The sequence below is a fragment of the Ovis aries genome, chromosome 20 (assembly GCF_016772045.2).
Source record: "Ovis aries strain OAR_USU_Benz2616 breed Rambouillet chromosome 20, ARS-UI_Ramb_v3.0, whole genome shotgun sequence".
Lineage (NCBI taxonomy): Eukaryota > Metazoa > Chordata > Mammalia > Artiodactyla > Bovidae > Ovis > Ovis aries.
Window position 1 is genome coordinate 25,413,811 of NC_056073.1, and position 20,180 is coordinate 25,433,990.

General features: G+C 42.4%; 1 protein-coding gene across 1 annotated transcript; it reads left to right on the forward strand.

The window, feature by feature from the left end:
- The first annotated feature begins 433 nt into the window (after positions 1-433).
- On the forward strand, positions 434-17,585 carry LOC101114758 (DLA class II histocompatibility antigen, DR-1 beta chain). The gene is given in 7 exon segments (XM_027958442.3): positions 434-544; positions 547-615; positions 8,794-9,063; positions 11,672-11,953; positions 13,773-13,883; positions 14,331-14,354; positions 14,664-17,585. Coding segments are annotated over 7 exon segments (789 nt in total). The 5' UTR covers positions 434-525; the 3' UTR covers positions 14,678-17,585.
- Positions 17,586-20,180: the final 2,595 nt, after the last annotated feature.

The following is a 20,180-nucleotide window of genomic DNA, read 5'->3' on the forward strand; positions in this document are numbered from 1 at the left end:
TTCATTTTCAACAAGTTCAGTAATTTCCCCAAATCTACAACACTAAATTATGATGCAAAAAGGATGAGATCATAGGACTCTTAAAATGCAACAATTTTCTCTCCACTTCCTCAGTTCCTCATACACTCACACCTACATTTGTCAAAGTATTGCGAGTAAGAGGAAAGATTTCCTAAAAGGCTCAAACAAGTGACACGCCAGTGGCCAGCACAGAACTGGCGCACGAGAGGGCCCCAATTGAGATATCTCAGATACAACAGATCAAACCTTTAAAGTACTAAGTTAAAATAATCTTTTTAATGGAGAAAACTCTGAAGTTTCAGAAGAGGACCTTCCTCCTGAATCTCTGACCAGCAAATGATGATGCTTTCCATCTCTGATGCTGATTGGTTTTTCTAACACTGAGATCATCCAGCCCAGGAAGAAAGAGTTCATTGGCTAGCATTGTTTGGCCACGTGGGTTGAAGAGGGTCCTAGTCCTCCCTGAGTGACTCTCAGCTGCTCCCTCACACTCTGTTCTCCTGGATGATGTGTCTGTGGTTCACTGGATGGCAGCTTTGGCAGTGCTACTGATGGTGCTCAGCCCTCCCTTCTCTTGGGCCAGGGAAACCCAATGTAAGTGCACACCTTTGAGGGGAGGGTGAGCTATTATGGGTGGGAGAAGAAAGGGAGTTACAATTGTCTATGTGTCCAGACTACATCTCTTAAAAACTGTGACATTCTCTTCAGTCATCACCAGTCCTTAGCACATGGAGCCTTCATTCCTTCCACAAGAAAAGGGCCTTGGATGCCTGCCTTCTGAGTGCTGCTTAAGGTAACTCCGTATACATGGGATAAGTCTTCTCAATTCTCCTCCAATAAAACCTCTCTAGTCTTACAACCCATTCCTCTAAGGATCTTAAGAGGATTTACAAGTAAGAAAGTCAGAATAACTGCCTTTATTATGTTGAGTTGCAAAGATCCCCTGGAGGAGGAAATGGCAATCCACTCCAGTATTTTTGCCTGGAGAATTCCATGGACAGAGGACCCTGGTGAACTACAGTCCATGGTATCACAAAGAGTTGGACACAAAAGAGCACACACTCAACACACATATCAGAAAAAAGAAAAGTTTCTCTGAAAATTTACAGGGACTCTCATGGAATTAGAACGGTCCCTGGTGGCTCAGATGGTAAAGCATCTGCCTGTAATGCGGGAGACCCGGGTTCGATCCCTGGGTTAGGAAGATCTCCTGGAGAAGGAAATGGCAACCCACTCCAGTACTCTTGCCTGGAGAATCCCACAGACGGAGGAGCCTGGTAGGCTACAGTCCATGGGGTCCCAAAGAGTCAGACAGGACTGAGTGACTTCACTTTCACTTTCTTTCTCCTAGGAAGATACTATGTATGTCCTTAACAGAGTCTATGATGTTGCTGTCTCTTCCTAATATGTGAGAATGTAGCAAAGGACATCCCTCACTTTATCTTTTCCTATCTTCCTGAACCACAATGTTTAAAATGCCTATATCCCTGCCCTGGAGCTTCTCTGACAGAAGTTGGCATTAATTTTCTCTCTTTCTCCTGGGTAAAGCATCTTGGAGCTAAACCAGGGATCTTTAGCTACTTGGAATTACTCTGTAGATAAGGAGCACCCATAGGATGTTCTGAAGTGCCTTAAAGAATTTATGGCATCTTCTGAAAACCTGATACAGGTTAGTGCTCTTTATAAATCTATTTTGAATCTTTCTACATGATTAGTTTATCCTCTCTCTCCCCATTCTCTGGACTGAGAACATGCAAAGGGATTCAGCTAGTAGAGGATAAATTATAGGAAATTCTGTTTTTGTAAGTTACAAGTAGTCAAATATCAGCATTTTCATATGGCAAACCATAAACCCTGAGAAGGGTCCTGAGAATGTGAGGTTGTTTCCATCCTACTGGGTTGAAAGTCAAGAAGCAAGTCAAGGGAACTCATTGGCTTATCAGATATTGGCCCCAAACCTCGTAGGTTCACTAATAATGCCATTTAATTTCCTTAATTAGTCATGTTTGGTGTCCTCTTCTTTCTGGTTCTTCCCTATTCTTTCCTCAAACTATGCCATGACCATTAGAAAAAAATCCCCATTAGAGAAAAAAATTTGCACAAACCCTCAGCACTATAACAGATCAATTGGATGAGTTGAAACTTAATGAATGTTTCCCTGAATCTTAAAATTACCTTTTCCTCTCTTTTGAATGTTTCTTCCAACTAGTAGAAGGAGCAAAGGGAAATTTGCCTGAATTCCCCACAGGAAACGGAAAGGATATCATATGCCTACAGAAAAAAAAAAAAAAGGAGTTTTGGAGCTGAGCTCTTTCTTGCCTTCCAGGAGTCACACAAAGACCCATTTCCAGAACACTGGGTTTGTTCATTTTGAACTCAAATGTCTTTTTCTGAGCAACTATTATATACTGGGTTCTGTTCTTGGCTCAGAGAATTCTATTTCAGTAACTTAGGAAAGTCCCCTGCAGTCATGAGCTTACCTAATGGCGGGAGAGGAAGACAACAACTCAATAAACACTTAGCAGGGAAAATCATTTCAGAGAGCAATAAATGTGCTGAAAGAACACTTCAGGGTTGTAGAGCAGAGAGACCTGCATTCACCTGACTTCAGTTCAAGCGTCTAGGAAGCTCTCCCTGAGACAGCGACAGTCAACTGAGATGTAAACGATGAGAAGCCAGACTCGTGAAGGATCTTAGGGACAAGTGTCCCAGGGAGATGGAGCAGAGGAGAGGCCGAAATGTGAGAAGATGTTTGCTGTGTTTAAGGGGCAGAATGAAGATTAGAGTGGCTGAAGCAGAGCAAGCTGGTTGGACAGTGAAATAAGATGAGACTGGAGAGGAAAGTAGGAGCCAAATCATATTAGGCTCTGGTGGCTGTGATGAGAACTTTTAAAATCTTTGGCTCTGCTGGGTCTTTGTTGCTGAGCACGCTTTTCTCTGGCTGGGGTGCACAGGCTGCTCATTGTGGTGGGTTTTCCTGTTGCCGAGCGCAGGCTCTAGGGCACACAGGTTTCAGTAGATGCGGCTCCTGGGCTGTGGAGCACAGGCTCAATAGTTGTGGCTCACGGGCTTCATTGCTCTACAACACATGGGATCCTCCCTGATCAGGGATTGAACCCATGTCTCCTGATTTGGCAGGCAAATTCTTCACCACTGAGCCACTAGGAAAGCCCGCATGACCCAAACTTTGACTTTTATTTATAGAGATATGTGAAATTACTGAGAGATTATAAGGAGAGTCAGTGTGTTTATTTTAAAAAATAATCTAACTACCACGTGGAGACTGGACTCCAGAGGTTCACAAGTGGAGTGGAGGACACCATTTAAGAACATGGCAGAATTCTACAGGGCAGGTATCCTGTGGCTTCACTTACAGTGGTGGTGACAGAGACAGCAGTAAAGATAAGTGAACAGATTTGGGGAGATTGTTGTGTGACTGGCTCTTTTCAAACTTTGTCATGTGACAAGAAGGTGTTAGAGAATTCCTAAATAGTTAGTGGACCTAGTCTGATCCAGAAAACACTCCTCTCTGCTGTCATCTAAGTGAAGGCCTGTATTCAAAGTCTGAGGTCCTGTTCTTTTTCTATAAGCTGTCTGTATGAGAATGTTATTTTTTCTAACCTTCTCATTTTCTAAGGGTTCAGTTCAGTTCAGTCGCTCAACTGTGTCCGACTCTTTGCAACCTCATGAACCGCAGCATGCCAGGCCTCCCTGTCCATAACCAACTCTCAGAGTCTACCCAAACCCATGTCCATCAGTTGGTGATACCATCCAACCATCTCATCCTCTGTCGTCTGTTTCTCCTCCTGCCCTCAATCTTTTCCCAGCATCAGGATCTTTTCCAATGAGTCAGCTCTTCGAATCAGGTGGCCAAAGTATTGGAGTTTCAGCTTCAACATCAGTCCTTCCAATGAACACCCAGGACTGATCTCCTTTAGGATGGACTGGTTGTATCTCCTTGCAGTCCATGGGACTCTCAAGAGTCTTCTCCAACACCACAGTTCAAAAGCATCAATTCTCGGACTCTCAGCTTTCTTTATAGTCCAACTCTCACATCCATACATGACCACTGGAAAAACCATAGCCTTGACTAGACAGACCTTTGTTGACAAAGTAATGTCTCTGCTTTTGAATATACTATCTAGGTTGGTCATAACTTTCCTTCCAAGGAGTAAGCATCTTTTAATTTCATGGCTGCAATATCCATCTGCAGTGATTTTGGAGCCCAGAAAAATAAAGTCAGCCATTGTTTCCACTGTTTCCCCATCTATTTCCCATGAAGTGATGGGACCGGATGCCATGATCTTCGTTTTCTGAATGTTGAGCTTTAAGCCAACTTCTTCACTTTCCTCTTTCACTTTCATCAAGAGGTTTTTTACTTCCTCTTCACTTTCTGCCATAAGAGTGGTGTCATCTGCATACCTGAGGTTCTTGATATTTCTCCCAGCAATCTTGATTCCAGCTTGTGCTTCCTCCAGCCCAGCATTTCTCATGATGTATTCTGCATATAAGTTCAATAAGTAGGGTGACAATATACAGCCTTGACATACTCCTTTCCTGATTTGGAACCAGTCTGTTGTTCCATGTCTAGTTCTAACTGTGGCTTCCTGACCTGCATACAAGTTTCTCAGAGGCAGGTCAGGTGGTTTGGTATTCCCATCTCTTTCAGAATTTTCCACAGTTTATTGTGATCCACACAGTCAGAGGCTTTGACATAGTCAACAAAGCAGAAATAGATGTTTTCTGGAACTCTCTTGCTTTTTCCATGATCCAGTGGTTGTTGACAATTTGATTTCTGGTTCCTCTGCCTTTTCTAAAACCAACTTGAACATCTGGAATTTCACAGTTCATGTATTACTGAAGCCTGGCTTGGAGAATTTTAAGCATTACCTTGCTAGCATGTGAGATGAGTACTTTCTAAGGTTATTTGACTGCAGAAATGAGAGTCTTACATCTGGCCAAGGCTAGTAATTCAGTATTATTAATACCAATAACACTGGTATTATTGGGTGTAGGAGGCAAAGTTAGAAATGAGTTAACTGGCGCTTTGAATAGGACTGAAATATCTATAGTTGTAGCTTACTAATATAGATAAGTAGTGGACAAGTGGCAGGGAAATTAAGAAGGAAGATGATGTGAAAAATACATTGTATGTCTTTTTAATTGTCTGGTGAGGCAAAGAAATAAGTAAGTCATACTCAAATTTATTTTGCTGGGAAAATAGCTCTTCATTGGGAGTGGATTCTTGAAAAATAGAAATTTCATATAGGAATGACATTTTCGACAGATAAAATATTGGCAAAACTTTTAATGTAATTCTCAGTATACTATAATTAGCAGTGGCTTTTGACCACATATTTTCAGATGATTTATACTAGTTGAACTCATCCAGTGACAGATCACCAACACTTCCCCCAACTCCTTGACCCTGAATATTTGGCAATATCTAGAGCCAGAAGCAGAAGCAGAAGATATTAAGAAGAGGTGGCGAGAATACACAAAATATACAAAAAAGATCTTCATAACCCAGATAACCATGATGGTATGATCACTACCTAGAGCCCAACATCCTGGAATGCGAAGTCAAGTAGGCCTTAGGAAGCATCACTACGAACAAAGCTAGTGGAGGTGATGGAATTCCAGTTGAGCTATTTCAAATCCTAAAAGATAATGCTATGAAAGTGCTGCACTCAATATGCCAGCATATTAGGAAAACTCAGCAGTGGCTATAGGACTGGAAAAGGTCAGTTTTCATTCCAATCCCAAAGAAAGGTAATACCAAAGAATGTTCAAACTACTGCATAATTGCACTCATCTCACACGCCAGCAAAGTAATGCTCACAATTCTCCAAGCCAGGCTTCAACAGTACATGAATTGTGTAGTTCCAGATGTTTAAGCTGGGTTTAGAAAAGGCAGAGGAACCAGAGATCAAATTTCCAACATTCATTGGATCATTGAAAAAACAAGAGAGTTCCAGAAAAACATCTGCTTTATTGACTATGCCAAAGCCTTTGACTGTGTGGATTGCAATAAACTGTGGAAAATTCTGAAAGAGATGGGAATACCAGACCACCTGACCTGCATCCTGAGAAATCTGTATACAGGTCAAGAAGCCACAGTTAGAAGTGGACATGGAACAACAGACTGGTTCCAAATCAGGAAAGGAGTATGTCAAGGCTGTATATTGTCACTCTACTTACTTAACTTATATGCAGCATACATCATGCGAAATGCTGGGCTGGATGAGGCACAAGCTGAAATCAAGATTGCCGGGAGGAATATCAATAACCTCAGTTATGCAGATGACACCACCCTTATGGCAGAAAGCGAAGAAAAACTAAAGAACCTCTTGATGAAAGTGAAAGAGGAGAGTGAAAAAGTTAGCTTAAAACTCAACATTCAGAGAAGGAAATGGCAATTCACTCCAGTATTCTTGCCTGGAGAATCCCAGGGATGGGGGAGCCTCGTGGGCTGCCATCTATGGGGTCCCGCAGAGTCGAACATGACTGAAGCGACTTAGCAGCAGCAGCAACAGTCAGAAAATGAAGATCATGGTATCTGATCCCATCACTTCATGGCAAATAGATGGGGAAACAGTGGCAGACTTTATTTTTGGGGGCTCCAAAATCACTGCAGATGTTAACTGCAGCCATGAAATTACAAGATGCTTGCTCCTTGGAAGAAAAGCTCTGACCAACATAGACAACATATTAAATTACAGAGGCATTACTGTGACGACAAAGGTCTGTTTAGTCAAAGCTATGGTTTTTCCATTAGTTGTGTATGGATGTGAGAGTTGGACTATAAAGAAAGCTGAGTGCCTGAGAATTAATGCTTTTGAACTGTGTTGTTGGAGAAGACTCTTGAGAGTCCCTTGGACTGCAGGGAGATCCAACCAGTCCATCCTAATGGAAATCAGTCCTGAATATTCATTGGAAGGACTGATGCTGAAGCTGAAACTCCAATCCTTTGGCCACCTAATTGGAAGAACTGACTCATTTGAAAAGATCCTAATGCTGGGAAAGATTGAAGGCAGGAGAAGAAGGGGATGACAAAGGATGAGATAGTTGGATGGCATCACCGACTTGATGGACATGAGTTTGAGCAAGCTCTGGGAGATGGTGATGGACAGGGAGGCCTGGCATGGGGCAGTCCATGGGATCACAAAGAGTCAGACCTGACTGAGTGACTGAATTGAACTGAGAGCCATTTTTGGTTGTTACACTGAGGGTTTCTTCTGACATCAAGTGAGTAGAGTCCAGAGATGCTGGTAGACAGCCTACAATGTGCAGAATAGCCACCCTCACCTAAGAGACATATTTGATCTCTTACCTAATCAGGTCAGATTTGAAAAGAGAGTTCTGTCACCAAATTTAAAAAATAAATTGGTTTTTAGAGCTGTCTGGATTTGGAAATGCCAAAAAGGAAAGGTAGAAGTATACTGGGATCATGGTTTTAATTTCCTTAAAATTCTTCAAAAGTTTCCCATTTACCATAAATTCAAAACTCCAACATCAACTATAAGACTTTTAAGAACCTGGCTTCTGTGATTTTTCCAGTGAAAACTTTCACCGTGCTTCCTCACTCTCTGTGCTTTTAGTGAGAAGTTTTCCTCTGGACTGCTGCAGAAATCATCATCTCTTTCAAGCCTTTACAAACGCTACTACCTTTACCTGAAATATGCCTCCTTTTTCTCCCAGACATACACACACTTCTTGCCTTCAGTCCATCTAAAGCTAACCTTTCATGTCACATCTTTTTAAACAACAAAAACAAAAACTGAAGTGTAGTTGATTATGAACTTCCCTGGTGGTTCAGCTGGTGAAGAATCTGCCTGCAATGTGGGAGATCTGGGTTTGATCCCTAGGTTGGGAAGATCCCCTGGAGAAGGGAACGACTACCCCTTCCAGTATTCTTGCCTAGAGAATTCCATGGACAGAGGAGCCTGGCGAGCTACCATCCATAGAATCGCAAAGAATAGGATAGGACTGAAATGACTGAGCTCACACACATTGTATCAAATGTTTGTTTTTCTATTCCGAATGAGGTTAGGCTACAGTCCTTGGGGTTGCAAAGAGTTGGACACGACTGAGTGACTTTCACTTTCATAGTTGATTTATAAATTTGTGTCATGTCATGTCTTAAATATCATTTGAGACAAATTCTCTGCCCCCCTAATGTAATTATTCTCTCTTCTAGAACTCCTCACTTTTCTTCTGACAATTCTGACTCTTGTGTAATTAACTCTTATGTGGTTGGGTTTCGCCCATCACTCTCACTAAATGTTATGCTCCTAGATGAGGTAGGGAAGAGGTCTGTTTTTCCTTCTTTGGATTCCCAGGGCAGCAGCACAGGCCTGGCACAAGGTCAGCACCAGGTAAGGAAGTGTTTCAGGAACTGCTGAAGGTCTGTGGGATGAGAGGAAGGAGCAGTGAGTGTTTTTCTGGTGAAAGCATTCAGGAGGCGGAAGTGATGGGGTAAATCCTGGCCCAGTTCAGGCTTGGAGGTCTCCAGCCAAGTGCAGAGCTGACTGCATCCCACATGGCTTAGGATCAGAGGGGCCTTAACCGACCACCATGATCTGGCTTGACCCTGCAGATGAAAGATGAACCATGAGTGCTGGTAGTTAGGGGCGCCGGTGGAGCCAGTGAAGGAGTTCCTAGCGCTCCCTCCTCGCCTAGCGACCCGCTTCTCCCCCGCCCATTGGTGGGCGTTGCAGTCAGTCATTTCCAGGAGCCCGCCCAGTGATGAGATCTTTCACTTCTTCACAGCCCTTTTCATGCATCAGTTTAAGGGTGAGTGTCGTTTCTCCAACGGGTTGGAGCGGATGCGGTTCTTTGCCAGATACATCTACAACACGAAGGAGGATGTGCACTTCGACAGCGATGTAGGGGAGTTCACGGCCCTGACGGAGCTGGGGAGGCCGGACGCCAAGTACTGGAACCAGCAAAAGGACTTCATGGAGCAGATGCGGGCCAAGGTGGACACGGTGTGCAGATCTAACTACCAGGGCATTGGTAGCTTCCTGAGGCAGCGCCGAGGTGAGCGAGGCCGGTGAGTGGCCTCGGGGAGGTTGTGTGTGTGTGCGTGCGTGTGTGCAGGAGTGTGTGTGTGAGAGAGAGACGGAGAGAAGGACAGAGACAGAGGCTGAGTCCAGGTGAGTGCTGGATTGTGAGCAAGTTCAAGTTAGGAAAGTTGCTGTGAGAGGATGAGACTGGGAGTCTCACATGCTGTCGGGGAGACAGTGTGTGATTTTGTCAGTGTGTGATTGTGAGAGGGGCGAGAGCATGTGGTGGGGGAAGGGGCCGGGGGTCTGAGAGAACCAGAAAGGGTATGAGGGGTGGGGGAGATGCTGGAAGGAAAGATGGTAGCAGGCTGTGGGAGAGGTGAGGTGGCAGAAAGGGGAAGGGGATATGGAGGAATACTGACTGGGATATGGGGTTAGGCTTTCCTGGTGGCTCAGACATTAAGAATCTGCCTGCAATGCAGGAGACCTGAGTTTGATCCCTGGCTGGGGAAGATCCTCTGGAGAAGAGAATGGCTACCCACTCAAGTATTCTTGTGTGTAGAATTCCATGGACAGAGAAGCCTGGCGGGCTACAGAGGGTCGCAAAAAGTTGGACGCGACTGAGTGACTAACCCTCTAGTTGGTTAGAGAGGAGGAGAGGGCATTGAGGTGTCTGTGATTGTGCTACCCAACAAAGGGCTCTGGAACTTGGACGTTCATGGTCAGCTGTGGTACAGGAGCTTCAGCACCTCATCTTCCTGGATGATGGACCCTTTGCTTCATATCTGAGTCTTTTGCTTCTGTGGTCAGGGAGAAACTTTGCTTCTGGGTCCATATTTTCTCCTTTGCTCATGCTTCAGCTGCACGACTCATGGTTTTGTTCTTTCATCTCTGAAAAGCAACCCAGTATCTTGCTTGAAACAGAATAGGGCGGGTTTGGAGCTGGTTCTGGGGTTATACAATTATAAGAAATTTTAAGTTTTGTACTCTTTTAAGATTAATTAATTTTTGACTGTGCTGGCTTTTCCTTACTGCGTGTAGGCTTTCTCTAGTTGCAGTGAACAAAGACTACTTTCTAGTTGCAGAGCATGGGCTTCTCATTGCAGAGGGCTCTCTTGTTGCAGAGCATGGGCTCTAGGATGTGGGAGCCTCAGTAGTTGCAGCACGTGGGCTCAGTAGTTGTGGGACGGGTTTAGTTTCCTTGAAGCATGTGAGATCTTCCCAGATCAGGAATTGAACTTGTGTCCCCTGCACAATGGGTGGATTGGCGGGTGGATTCTTAACCGCTGGACCACCAGGAAAGTCAAAGAATTTCTTTTTTTTAATTAGTGACTTTCCTTCCTGCTTTACCTCTCCTTCAGGACTCAAGTTTTTCTTGGGATTCAACTCATAGACTTAAAGAATCACCTGTGTCTTTCCTTCTTCCCAGGGTGGAACCATTCTGAGGTCTTCTAAGGTGTGACTGCTGGGAGACAGCTTTCCCAGGACTTCATGTTCTATATCCACACCTACCCCACTGCTGTTCCCTAATTTATCGATACTTTGATTCATATTTTCTCTTCAATTAAACAAGGATAACAATAGCTAACATATATTGAAGACTCAGTTCAGTTCAGTCACTCAGTCGTGTCCGACTCTTTGCGACCCCATGAATCGTAGCACGCCAGGTCTCCCTGTCCTTCACCATCTCCCGGAGTTCACTCAAATTCATGTCCATTGAGTCGGTGATGCCATCCAGCCATCTCATCCTCTGTCGTCCTCTTCTCCTCCTGCCCCCAATCCCTCCCAGCATCAGAGTCTTTTCCAGTGAGTCAACTCTTTGCATGAGGTGTCCAAAGTACTGAAGTTTCAGCTTTAGCATCATTCTTTCTAAAGAACACCCAGGGCTGATCTCCTTTAGAATGGACTGGTTGGATCTCCTTGCAGTCCAAGGGACTCTCAAGAGTCTTCTCCAACACCACAGTTAAAAAGCATCAATTCTTTGGCACTCAGCTTTCTTCACAGTCCAACTCTCACATCCATACATGACCACTGGAAAAACCATAGCCTTGACTAAACAGACCTTTGTTGGCAAAGTAATGTCTCTGCTTTTGAATATGCTATCTAGGTTGGTCATAACTTTTCTTCCAAGGAGTAAGCGTCTTTTAATTTCATGGCCAAGTTCCAGTTATTGTTTTACATATCTTACATGCAATAATCCTCACATAGCGCTGAGAGGTAAATTAGGATAATAATCCGCTTTTATAGATAGAAAGCTGAGGCACATGGAAATGTAAAAATTCTCCCAGTCACTAAGAGGAAGAGCCTGGATGTTAATCCAGGCTGTCTGGCTTCAGAAATCATGCTTTTAATCAATACACTATATGCCTTGAAAGATTTGTCAATGCTTCAGTTCAACAATGAATTATTTTTCATACTATGAAACACACACACATATTTTGTCAACATCTTTCAAATCTAATGGGCCAGTGCTGTAAGAATTAAAGTCAAGGCTCACAGTACTAGCTCCTAAAGTTGGGCCGAATGGCCTGTCTAGCCTACCTGAGACTGCAGTTTGCTCTGGTGATTGGTTTAGAAAGGCACCCAATCAAGGAGACTCACTTCATCTTGCTTGCTGATTCCCTCCACCTTTTCCCTCCTAGTGGAGCCTACAGTGACTGTGTATCCTGCAAAGACCCAGCCCCTGCAGCACCACAGCCTCCTGGTCTGCTCTGTGAATGGTTTCTACCCAGGCCACATTGAAGTCAGGTGGTTCCGGAACGGCCACGAAGAGGAGGCTGGGGTGATCTCCACAGGCCTGATCCAGAATGGAGACTGGACCTTCCAGACCATGGTGATGCTTGAAACAGTTCCTCAGAGTGGAGAGGTCTATACCTGCCAAGTGGAGCACCCCAGCCGGACGAGCCCTCTCACAGTGGAATGGAGTGAGAAGCTCTCTGTCTGCTAAGTTCCTCACCCAGCGTGGAGGGGGCTTGTTTTCCCCTGAGTGTCAGGTGTCTCCTCTCCCTACACCATGTGTTCATTTGCTCATGTTCTCCTGTCCTTCAGCTGAGGTTACTGGGGGAGCCCTTTATCCCGTGATAGAAATCCTCTGATACTTTACGGATATCTTGGCATAGTTTCTCCAAATACCTACACCCCCCTGGGGAGGCATTTCTTCCTGACAAGGAGAAAAGAGGTGTCCCCGGTCTGAGCCTCCCTGAAATCTCAAGTCCTGGTCACCCTGTCACCCGGGCACTAGTCCCCTGCCTCAGGCTGGGCTTGTACTTCCGACACTATTGCTCTGAGTTGTTCACTGTAATCTGAGAAAAGGTGAATCCTTTACAGTGTAGAAACCTTCCTGACACGGGTGGAGTTCAACCTCAGCTGTGCCCTTTATTAGTTCTGTCACCACAATTTAACCTCATTCAGTCCCAGGTTCCTCATCTATCCAGTATTGAAGTCCTGTGGCCTGATATCAGGACTGCAATGTTTAAATGAGTTCAGTGCCTGAATCTTGAAGCTACTCTGTGTGATTTTTAAGACAAATTTTTGTAGGAATTGCCAGTTATTCTAGTTCTTCCCGGGCAGCCTTCTTTCCCCCTTCTCAAAACTCTCAGTCTTATGATAGGTCTGCTCAATGTTATGTAGTAGCCTGGATGGGAGGGGAGTTTAGGGGAGAATTGTTATTGTTTAGTCACTAACTCATGCCCAGCTCTTTGTTACCCCATGGACTGTAGCCCACCAGGCTCCTCTATCCATGGGATTTCCCAGATAAGAATACTGGAATGGGATGTCATTTCCTTTTCCCTGGGGGGAGAATGGATACATGTATATGTCTGGCTTAGTTCCTTTGCTGTCTGCCTGAAACTGTCACAATATTATTAATTAGCCATACTGCAATACAAAATAAAAAGTTTAATAAAAAATTCTCAATCTTATGCAGCCACTTTGGAAGGTGGTATGGAGATTCCTTAAAAAACTAGGAATAAAATCACCATATGACCCAGCAATCCCACTACTAGGCATATACCCTGAAGAAACCAAAATTAAAAAGACACATGTACCTTAATGTTCATTGCAGCATTATTTACAATAGCTAGAACATGGAAGCAACTAAGATGTCCACCAACAGATGAATGGATAAAAAACCTGTGGTACATATATACAGTTTACATATATACAAATTGACATGTGGCAGAAACTCAACCATATAAAGGAACGCATTTGAGTCAGTTCTAAAGAGGTGGATGAACCTAGACCCTAGTATACAGAGTGAAGTAGGTCAGAAAGAGAAAGAGAAATATCATGTACTAACACATATATACGGAATCTAGGCAGATGGTACTGATGAAAGTTTCTGCAGGGCAGCAGTAGAGACATATACATAGAGAACAGACTTATATGGACACAGGATGGGGAAAGGAAGGAGAGAGTGAGATGTATGGAGAGCGTAACATAGAAACTTACATCACCATATGTAAAATAGACAGCTGTATGACTCAGGGCACTCAAACAGGGGCTCTGTAACCTAGAGGGGTGGGATGGGAGGGAGATGGGCTGGAGGTTCAAGGGGGAGGGGACATATATATACTTATGGCTGATTCATGTTGACATTTGGCAGAAACCATCACAATTCTGTAAAGCAATTATCCTTCAATTACAACAAGAAAATAAATACATTAAAAAATTCTCAGTCTTAGAGATTGAAATAGAGAAGTTGTATTTGGGATAAAAATGACTAAAATTAGCTTCTTTTCTCAGGAGCACAGTCTGACTCTGCTCAGAGGAAGCTGATGAGTGGAGTTGGGGGCTTTGTTCTGGGTCTGCTCTTCCTTGGCGTGGGGCTCTTCATCCACTTCAGGAGTAAGAAAGGTGAGGAACCAGTTGGCAGATGATACTCCTCGCAGGCTTTTGGGAGAAGAAATATGACTTTGCTTGGGTAGTTCAGTGACCCTGTACAAAGACTCATTACCGAGTTGACCTCAAATTTCCTGAAAATCCAGAAATTGACAGTCCATGATTAGCCACAGTTGAAACATAAAAGGTGATGGCCTATAAAGATCAGAAAATGGTTAACACACATGAAATTTGGGGTGGAGATCCTGGGGCAAATGCAGGAAGAGACACTAAGGCTGATGAAATTACACTGGGTTTGTGTGAGAGAAGATTCATGTTCTTCGTGTCGGTTCTCCTCTCTATCCTGGCATCCTGTGATGTGAGCTGTGGCTTAGGAGAGTGCTCTGAGTCTGGGAACGTTGTGTTTGGGGATGGATCTACCTCCTTATCTTTTAAGTATATGTCTTTCTTCCTCTTTTCCAGGACACCCTTCACTTCAACCTATAGGTAATGCTCTTTAACTCTCTTTTAGAATCATATTTAGCCTCCTAGAGCAGATGGTAGAGGTGACAAGACAGGAGACAGAAATAATGAGAAAGACTGTGGATCTGACTTCTGACTTCAGTTTACACTGAAGCTTCTTCTGTCCACTAAACAGAAGGTTTGAACTGTAAAGTGGCTTTGGCCCAAGGAGACTTAAGAAAATTTCCCCTTCTTACTGCAATGCTTTAACAGAAGGCTCTGAGAGGCAGAGACAAGGGGAAATGCTGCTTGTAAAGTAAGGCTGGAAATGACACTGTCCTCTGCTTCCTGAAGGACCCCTGAGCTGAAGTGAAGATGGTAACACTCAAAGAAGAACCTTCTGTCCCAGCTTCTTCACGGCCTGAAAGGGTCTCCTGCTTGGCTCCTATTCCTCCACAACAAGAGTGCTTCTCAGGATCTCGTTTGCTCCTGGTTGAGTGACCCTGCAGAAAGTGTCCTTCTTGCTGGTTTCCTTGGCCCCCATGTTTGACCTGGACGTTTTCAGTATTGATCACCATACCTTATCTTCATTCTTTCCTGGTCCCCTTTGTTTTCAACTTTTAGTGCCTCCTGTGCCTCGGATCTCATCTTCTGTCCATATTATTATATAACTTTTTATCGCAAATAAATATGGACTGGCAATCATCTGCTTTATACAGTTTCAAGGAAAGAAGTAGAAAGAAAACAGAAGTGGCGGGTAGCATCACAAAACAATGATGGTTATTATTTCTCATATATTCCTAAATTCGGTCATTTGTGGATCTGGAGGTTTCCTTGCTCCCTTTCCTGTTTTTCCCTTGAGTTTTCTGCATTCTGTCCTCAGGTATGTTTTCCTGAGCTAGAAGAAAGGCCTTAATTCCCTCTATCATGGTGGTTTCCTACATCTTTGCAACCTCAAAGATAAACACACTTTATAGTAATCTGCTATTATTTAAAAGTTACAAAATATATATTGCTGTTTTTTTTTCCTCCTTTGCCATGATTTTTAAACAAAGTATCTAATCCTGTGTTAGTTCACTCCTGAACTCCTCTTTAATTAGACTAATAGTGGGCTTCAATATTTAAATCTTTTTCTCTCTAAGATAAACATCAGTGACGTGCATGCTTTGGCTGGGGTGTATTCCTCCCCGTAAGTAGGTTTCAGAAGGCCACTAAGACAAAGCCACAACTCTAGTGGAAAAGATGCATTTCTGAGTCCCCCTAGAGTGTGTGATAAACTATTGTCTGTTACAAGAAAATCCAGTATGGATCTTATCTTAGAAATCAGAGACAATTCTGAAAAACAAAGGAAAATTTATGAATACAGGGATGTTCATCCAAACAAAAAAAATATCCTACAACTGGAAGAAAAATCAGGCTCTCTACTTTAGAATAATCTCCAAATTGTACTTTCAGTAGGTTTAGAAGATTTGTACAGTATATAACATTTTAAAAACTAAGATAAAAAAATAAAAATAAATAAAAATAAAAACTAAGATAGAGGGAGAGAATATCTACCTATCATCTACTTATATTTGTAAATAGAAACAATGGCAGAACTTTAAAAAATTGTTATCTTTTGGGCAAATGAGAGAATAGATTAAAAGGGACAAATATGAAAGTCAGACTTTATTGAATTTATTTCATTTAATAGTTTTAACTAGAGGAACGTTCAAATATTCTATGTAATAAAAATAACTTTAAAAGATTAACAAAGTGATGCTTAAAAACTAAAACCAAACTGGAATGATTCAAACAAATTTGACCAAAAGTATATGATAGAAAACAAGCTGGAAAAGTAAATCAAAATTTTTTTGACCCTTGCATAATAGATTGTTGAACTATAATTGTAAGTAAGTATATAGTTTTAAGTTCCAAAGACTTTAATAATAGAAAAGAGTTGGATAGGCTCAGAAACCATGGTGGTTTCTCCTAGCTCAAGAAACCACCATGATAGAAGGAATTAAGGCCTTTCTCCTAGCTCAGGCTTAGGCAATTAATTTGCTTACGAAGACGGAGGGTTCTGCTGTTGTAGTCCATCTGAAGTCAATGTGCATGCTCACTCATATCCAACTCTTTGTGACCCCAGGGACTGTAGCCAGCCAGGCTCCTCTGTCCATGTTTTCCAGGCAAGAATACTGGAGTGGGTTGCCATTTCCTCCTCCAGCGGATCTTCCTGATCCAGGGATTAAACCCATGTCTCCTGCGTCTCCTGCCTTGCAGGTGGGTTCTTTACCCATTGAGCCATCAGGGAAGCCTACTCCATCTGAAGAGTCAATTTCAAATGCAAATTAAATCAAAACAGTAGGCAATAGATTCAGAAGTTTATTACAAAGTAATTGTTGAATTCTTCACAGTCCTGCACATCTATTATTTTCAAGCAAATGCAGAAAACAATGATCATGGCATCCGGTCCCATCACTTCATGGGAAATAGATGGGGAAACAGTGGAAACAGTGTCAGACTTTATTTTTTGGGCTCCAAAATCACTGCAGATGGTGACTGCAGCCATGAAATTAAAAGATGCTTACTCCTTGGAAGAAAAGTTATGACCAACCTAGATAGCATATTCAAAAGCAGAGACATTACTTTGTCAACAAAGGTCCGTCTAGTCAAGGCTATGGTTTTTCCAGTGGTCATGTATGGATGTGAGAGTTGGACTGTGAAGAAGGCTGAGCGCCGAAGAATTGATGGTTTTGAACTGTGGTGTTGGAGAAGACTCTTGAGAGTCCCTTGGACTGCAAGGAGATCCAACCAGTCCATTCTGAAGGAGATCAACCCTGGGATTTCTTTGGAAGGAATGATGCTAAAGCTGAAACTCCAGTACTTTGGCCATCTCATGAGAAGAGTTAACTCATTGGAAAAGACTCTGATGCTGGGAGGGATTGGGGGCAGGAAGAGAAGGGGATGACAGAGGATGAGATGGCTGGATGGCATCACTGACTCGATGGACGTGAGTCTGAGTGAACTCCGGGAGATGGTGATGAACAGGGAGGCCTGGCGTGCTGCGATTCATGGGGTCGCAAAGAGTCGGACACGACTGAGCAACTGAACTGAACTGAACTGAACTGAACTATACTATGTGTTATTTGTGTGAAACAGGTTATCATCCTGTAGAGATTTGATAAATCATGTCTGCCATGTGCATACAGTTGGGATAAGTTTTATTTGATCCCAAGGTTGCAACTGTGCTGTCATAATGTTCTCTGATTGGAATAAATGTTTCATTTTATTTGAGACCTGTAGTGTGAAATTACATGGTAGCACTAAAGTCTATTGTATGAATATATCTGTGAAGACACTTTCTGCTGCCAGTAGCAGAAGAATCCAATTTAATCAGCTTTACTTTCCTTTAACTTATTATCTCACATAACGGATAGACCAAGGTAGGGAATTTCCAGAGTTGGTCGATTTACCAGGCCAATGGCATCACCAATGATGTGAAAGGCAGGAAAAGAGAACTGTCGCTTCCCATGTGGTTTTATAAGAAGCAACCAAACTCTTCCCTTAGTGTTCCCGGAGACCCACTTCCTCACACATTAGGAGGATCATGGATGACGACGGAGGCTCACATAAATGACGTTTCACCCTTTGTGACATGGGCCTGCCTCCTCTGATGCACAAAGGGAAGGAGAGATTTAAAATCATCTTTCTCTTTTAAGAGAAAGAAATGGTCCATGAGGTAAGGAGGATGATTTTACAGAATGGAAATGCAGTGTCTGGTACTATCGATTTAATTTTTTTAACTGCCTCATGAAGGATGATAGGTATTTAAATAACAGTGTTATTTCAGGGATTTTTTTTTTTTTTTAGCACTGAGACTTAAGTACCAGCCATAAGCCACTTCCTTCCACCCCAAAAGCAAATAAGCAGGAGGATTGTTTTTTTGATTTTAGAATATATGCTGGCTCTTAATTTTATGAGGAAAACTATATTTTTCAAGGAATTTTTTTAAAGGACATGTAATGAGGAATTATTCACTTTTAAAAATGCTAAAGTCTATTACACATCTATTTTATTAAGCACTGTTTTGCACTGACTTATTATTTGTTATGTGTGTGTGCTTAGTTGCTCAGTCATGTCTGACTCCTTGTGACCCCAGGGACTCTAACCCACCAGGCTCCTCTGTCCACGGAATTTTCCAAGAGAGGACTGGAGTGGGTTGCCATTTCCTACTCTAGGGGATCTTCTTGAGGAGGATTCAGAGATCGAACACCCATCTCTTGCATCTCCTGCACTGGCAGGCAGATTCTTTACCACTGTGCCACCTTGGAAGCCCTATTATTTTCTATATGAGTCCAGAATTAGCTCCTGGACATTTGAGGTTTAGATTAATACAGAGAGTTTCAAGTTGTTTGTCAAGAATAACCCAAACTCATTCCTTTAAACAAAATGGATACTTCACACACACACACACACACACACACACGCGCGCACACACACACACACACATGAAAATGTTCTTAGCAATGTTAGTTGTTATAACACAAAACTGGAAACAATCTTAATATCCATCAGTTAACGAATGGAAAAGCAAAATGCATTGTATCTATGCAATGGAAAACTATTTAGCAATAAAAAAAGAACAAGTGAAAAACATCTAAAAAATTTGTTATGCATGCTGCAAAATGGATGACCTTCAAAAATATCCTAAGGGAAATAAGTGAACGTTACTCAGTTGTGTCCAACTCTTTGTGACCCCATGGACTGTATAGTCCATGGAATTCTCCAGGCCAGGATACTAGAGTGGGTAGCCTTTCCTTTCTCCAGGGGAACTTCCTGACCCAGGAATCAAACCAGGGTTTGCTGCACTGCAGGAGAATTCTTTACCAACTGAGCTATTATCAGGGAAATAAGTCAAACACGAAAGACTACTTGTCAGAGGATTCCACATACATGAACCATCTATATAAGGCAAATTCACAGAGTGAAAGCAAGATCTCTAGAGCTTGGAATGGAGTGAAAACTGACTGTAAACAGGAAACCTTTGGGGGTGTTAGAAATGTTCTGAAACTGGATTGTGGTGGCATTTGCACATATTTGTAAAATTACTAGAAATTTTCCAGTTGAGTATGACGTAAACTGTGGAGGTGCTGTATATACAGCCTCTATCATGCGCATCTCCATTCCTTCTCGATCCATCACAAATCAGCGTTGAGTCTTGTCAAGTGCTTTTCATGCAGTTCTTTAAATGACCATGTAAGTTTTATCCTTCAGTTTTTAATGTGGTGTATTGCATTGATTGATCTGCAGATGTTGAAACATTCTTGCATCCCTGCAATAAATCCCACATCACAGTGTATGATCCTTTTAATGTATTGTTGTATTTAGTTTAATATTTTGTGGAGGATTTTTGCTCGTATGCTCATCACAGAAACTGGCATAAATTTTGTTTGTGTGTGTGTGTTTTGTGTGTATCATATCTGGTTTTTCTCTCAGAGTAGTGTTGGGTCATATAATGAGTTGGAGGCATTCCTTCCTCTTCAATGTTTTGGAATAATTTGAGAAGAATAGGTATTAAATCATTGAATGTTTGGTAGAGTTCACCTATGTAGCCATCTGCTCTTAGATATTTGTTTTCTGAGAGGTTTTTAATTACTCTTTCAATCTCTATACTAGTAGTTGGTCTATCAGGTTTTCTACTTCTCTGTGATTCAATCTTGGAATGTCGTATGAGTCTAGGAATTTATTTTCGAGGTTGTCCAATTTGTTGGCATACAGTGTTCATAGTATTCTGTTATAATCCTTTGTATTTCTGTGGTATCTGATGTCATTTCTCTTCCTTCATTTTGGATTTTATTTATAAAATCCTTTTCTCTTTTTTCTTAGTAA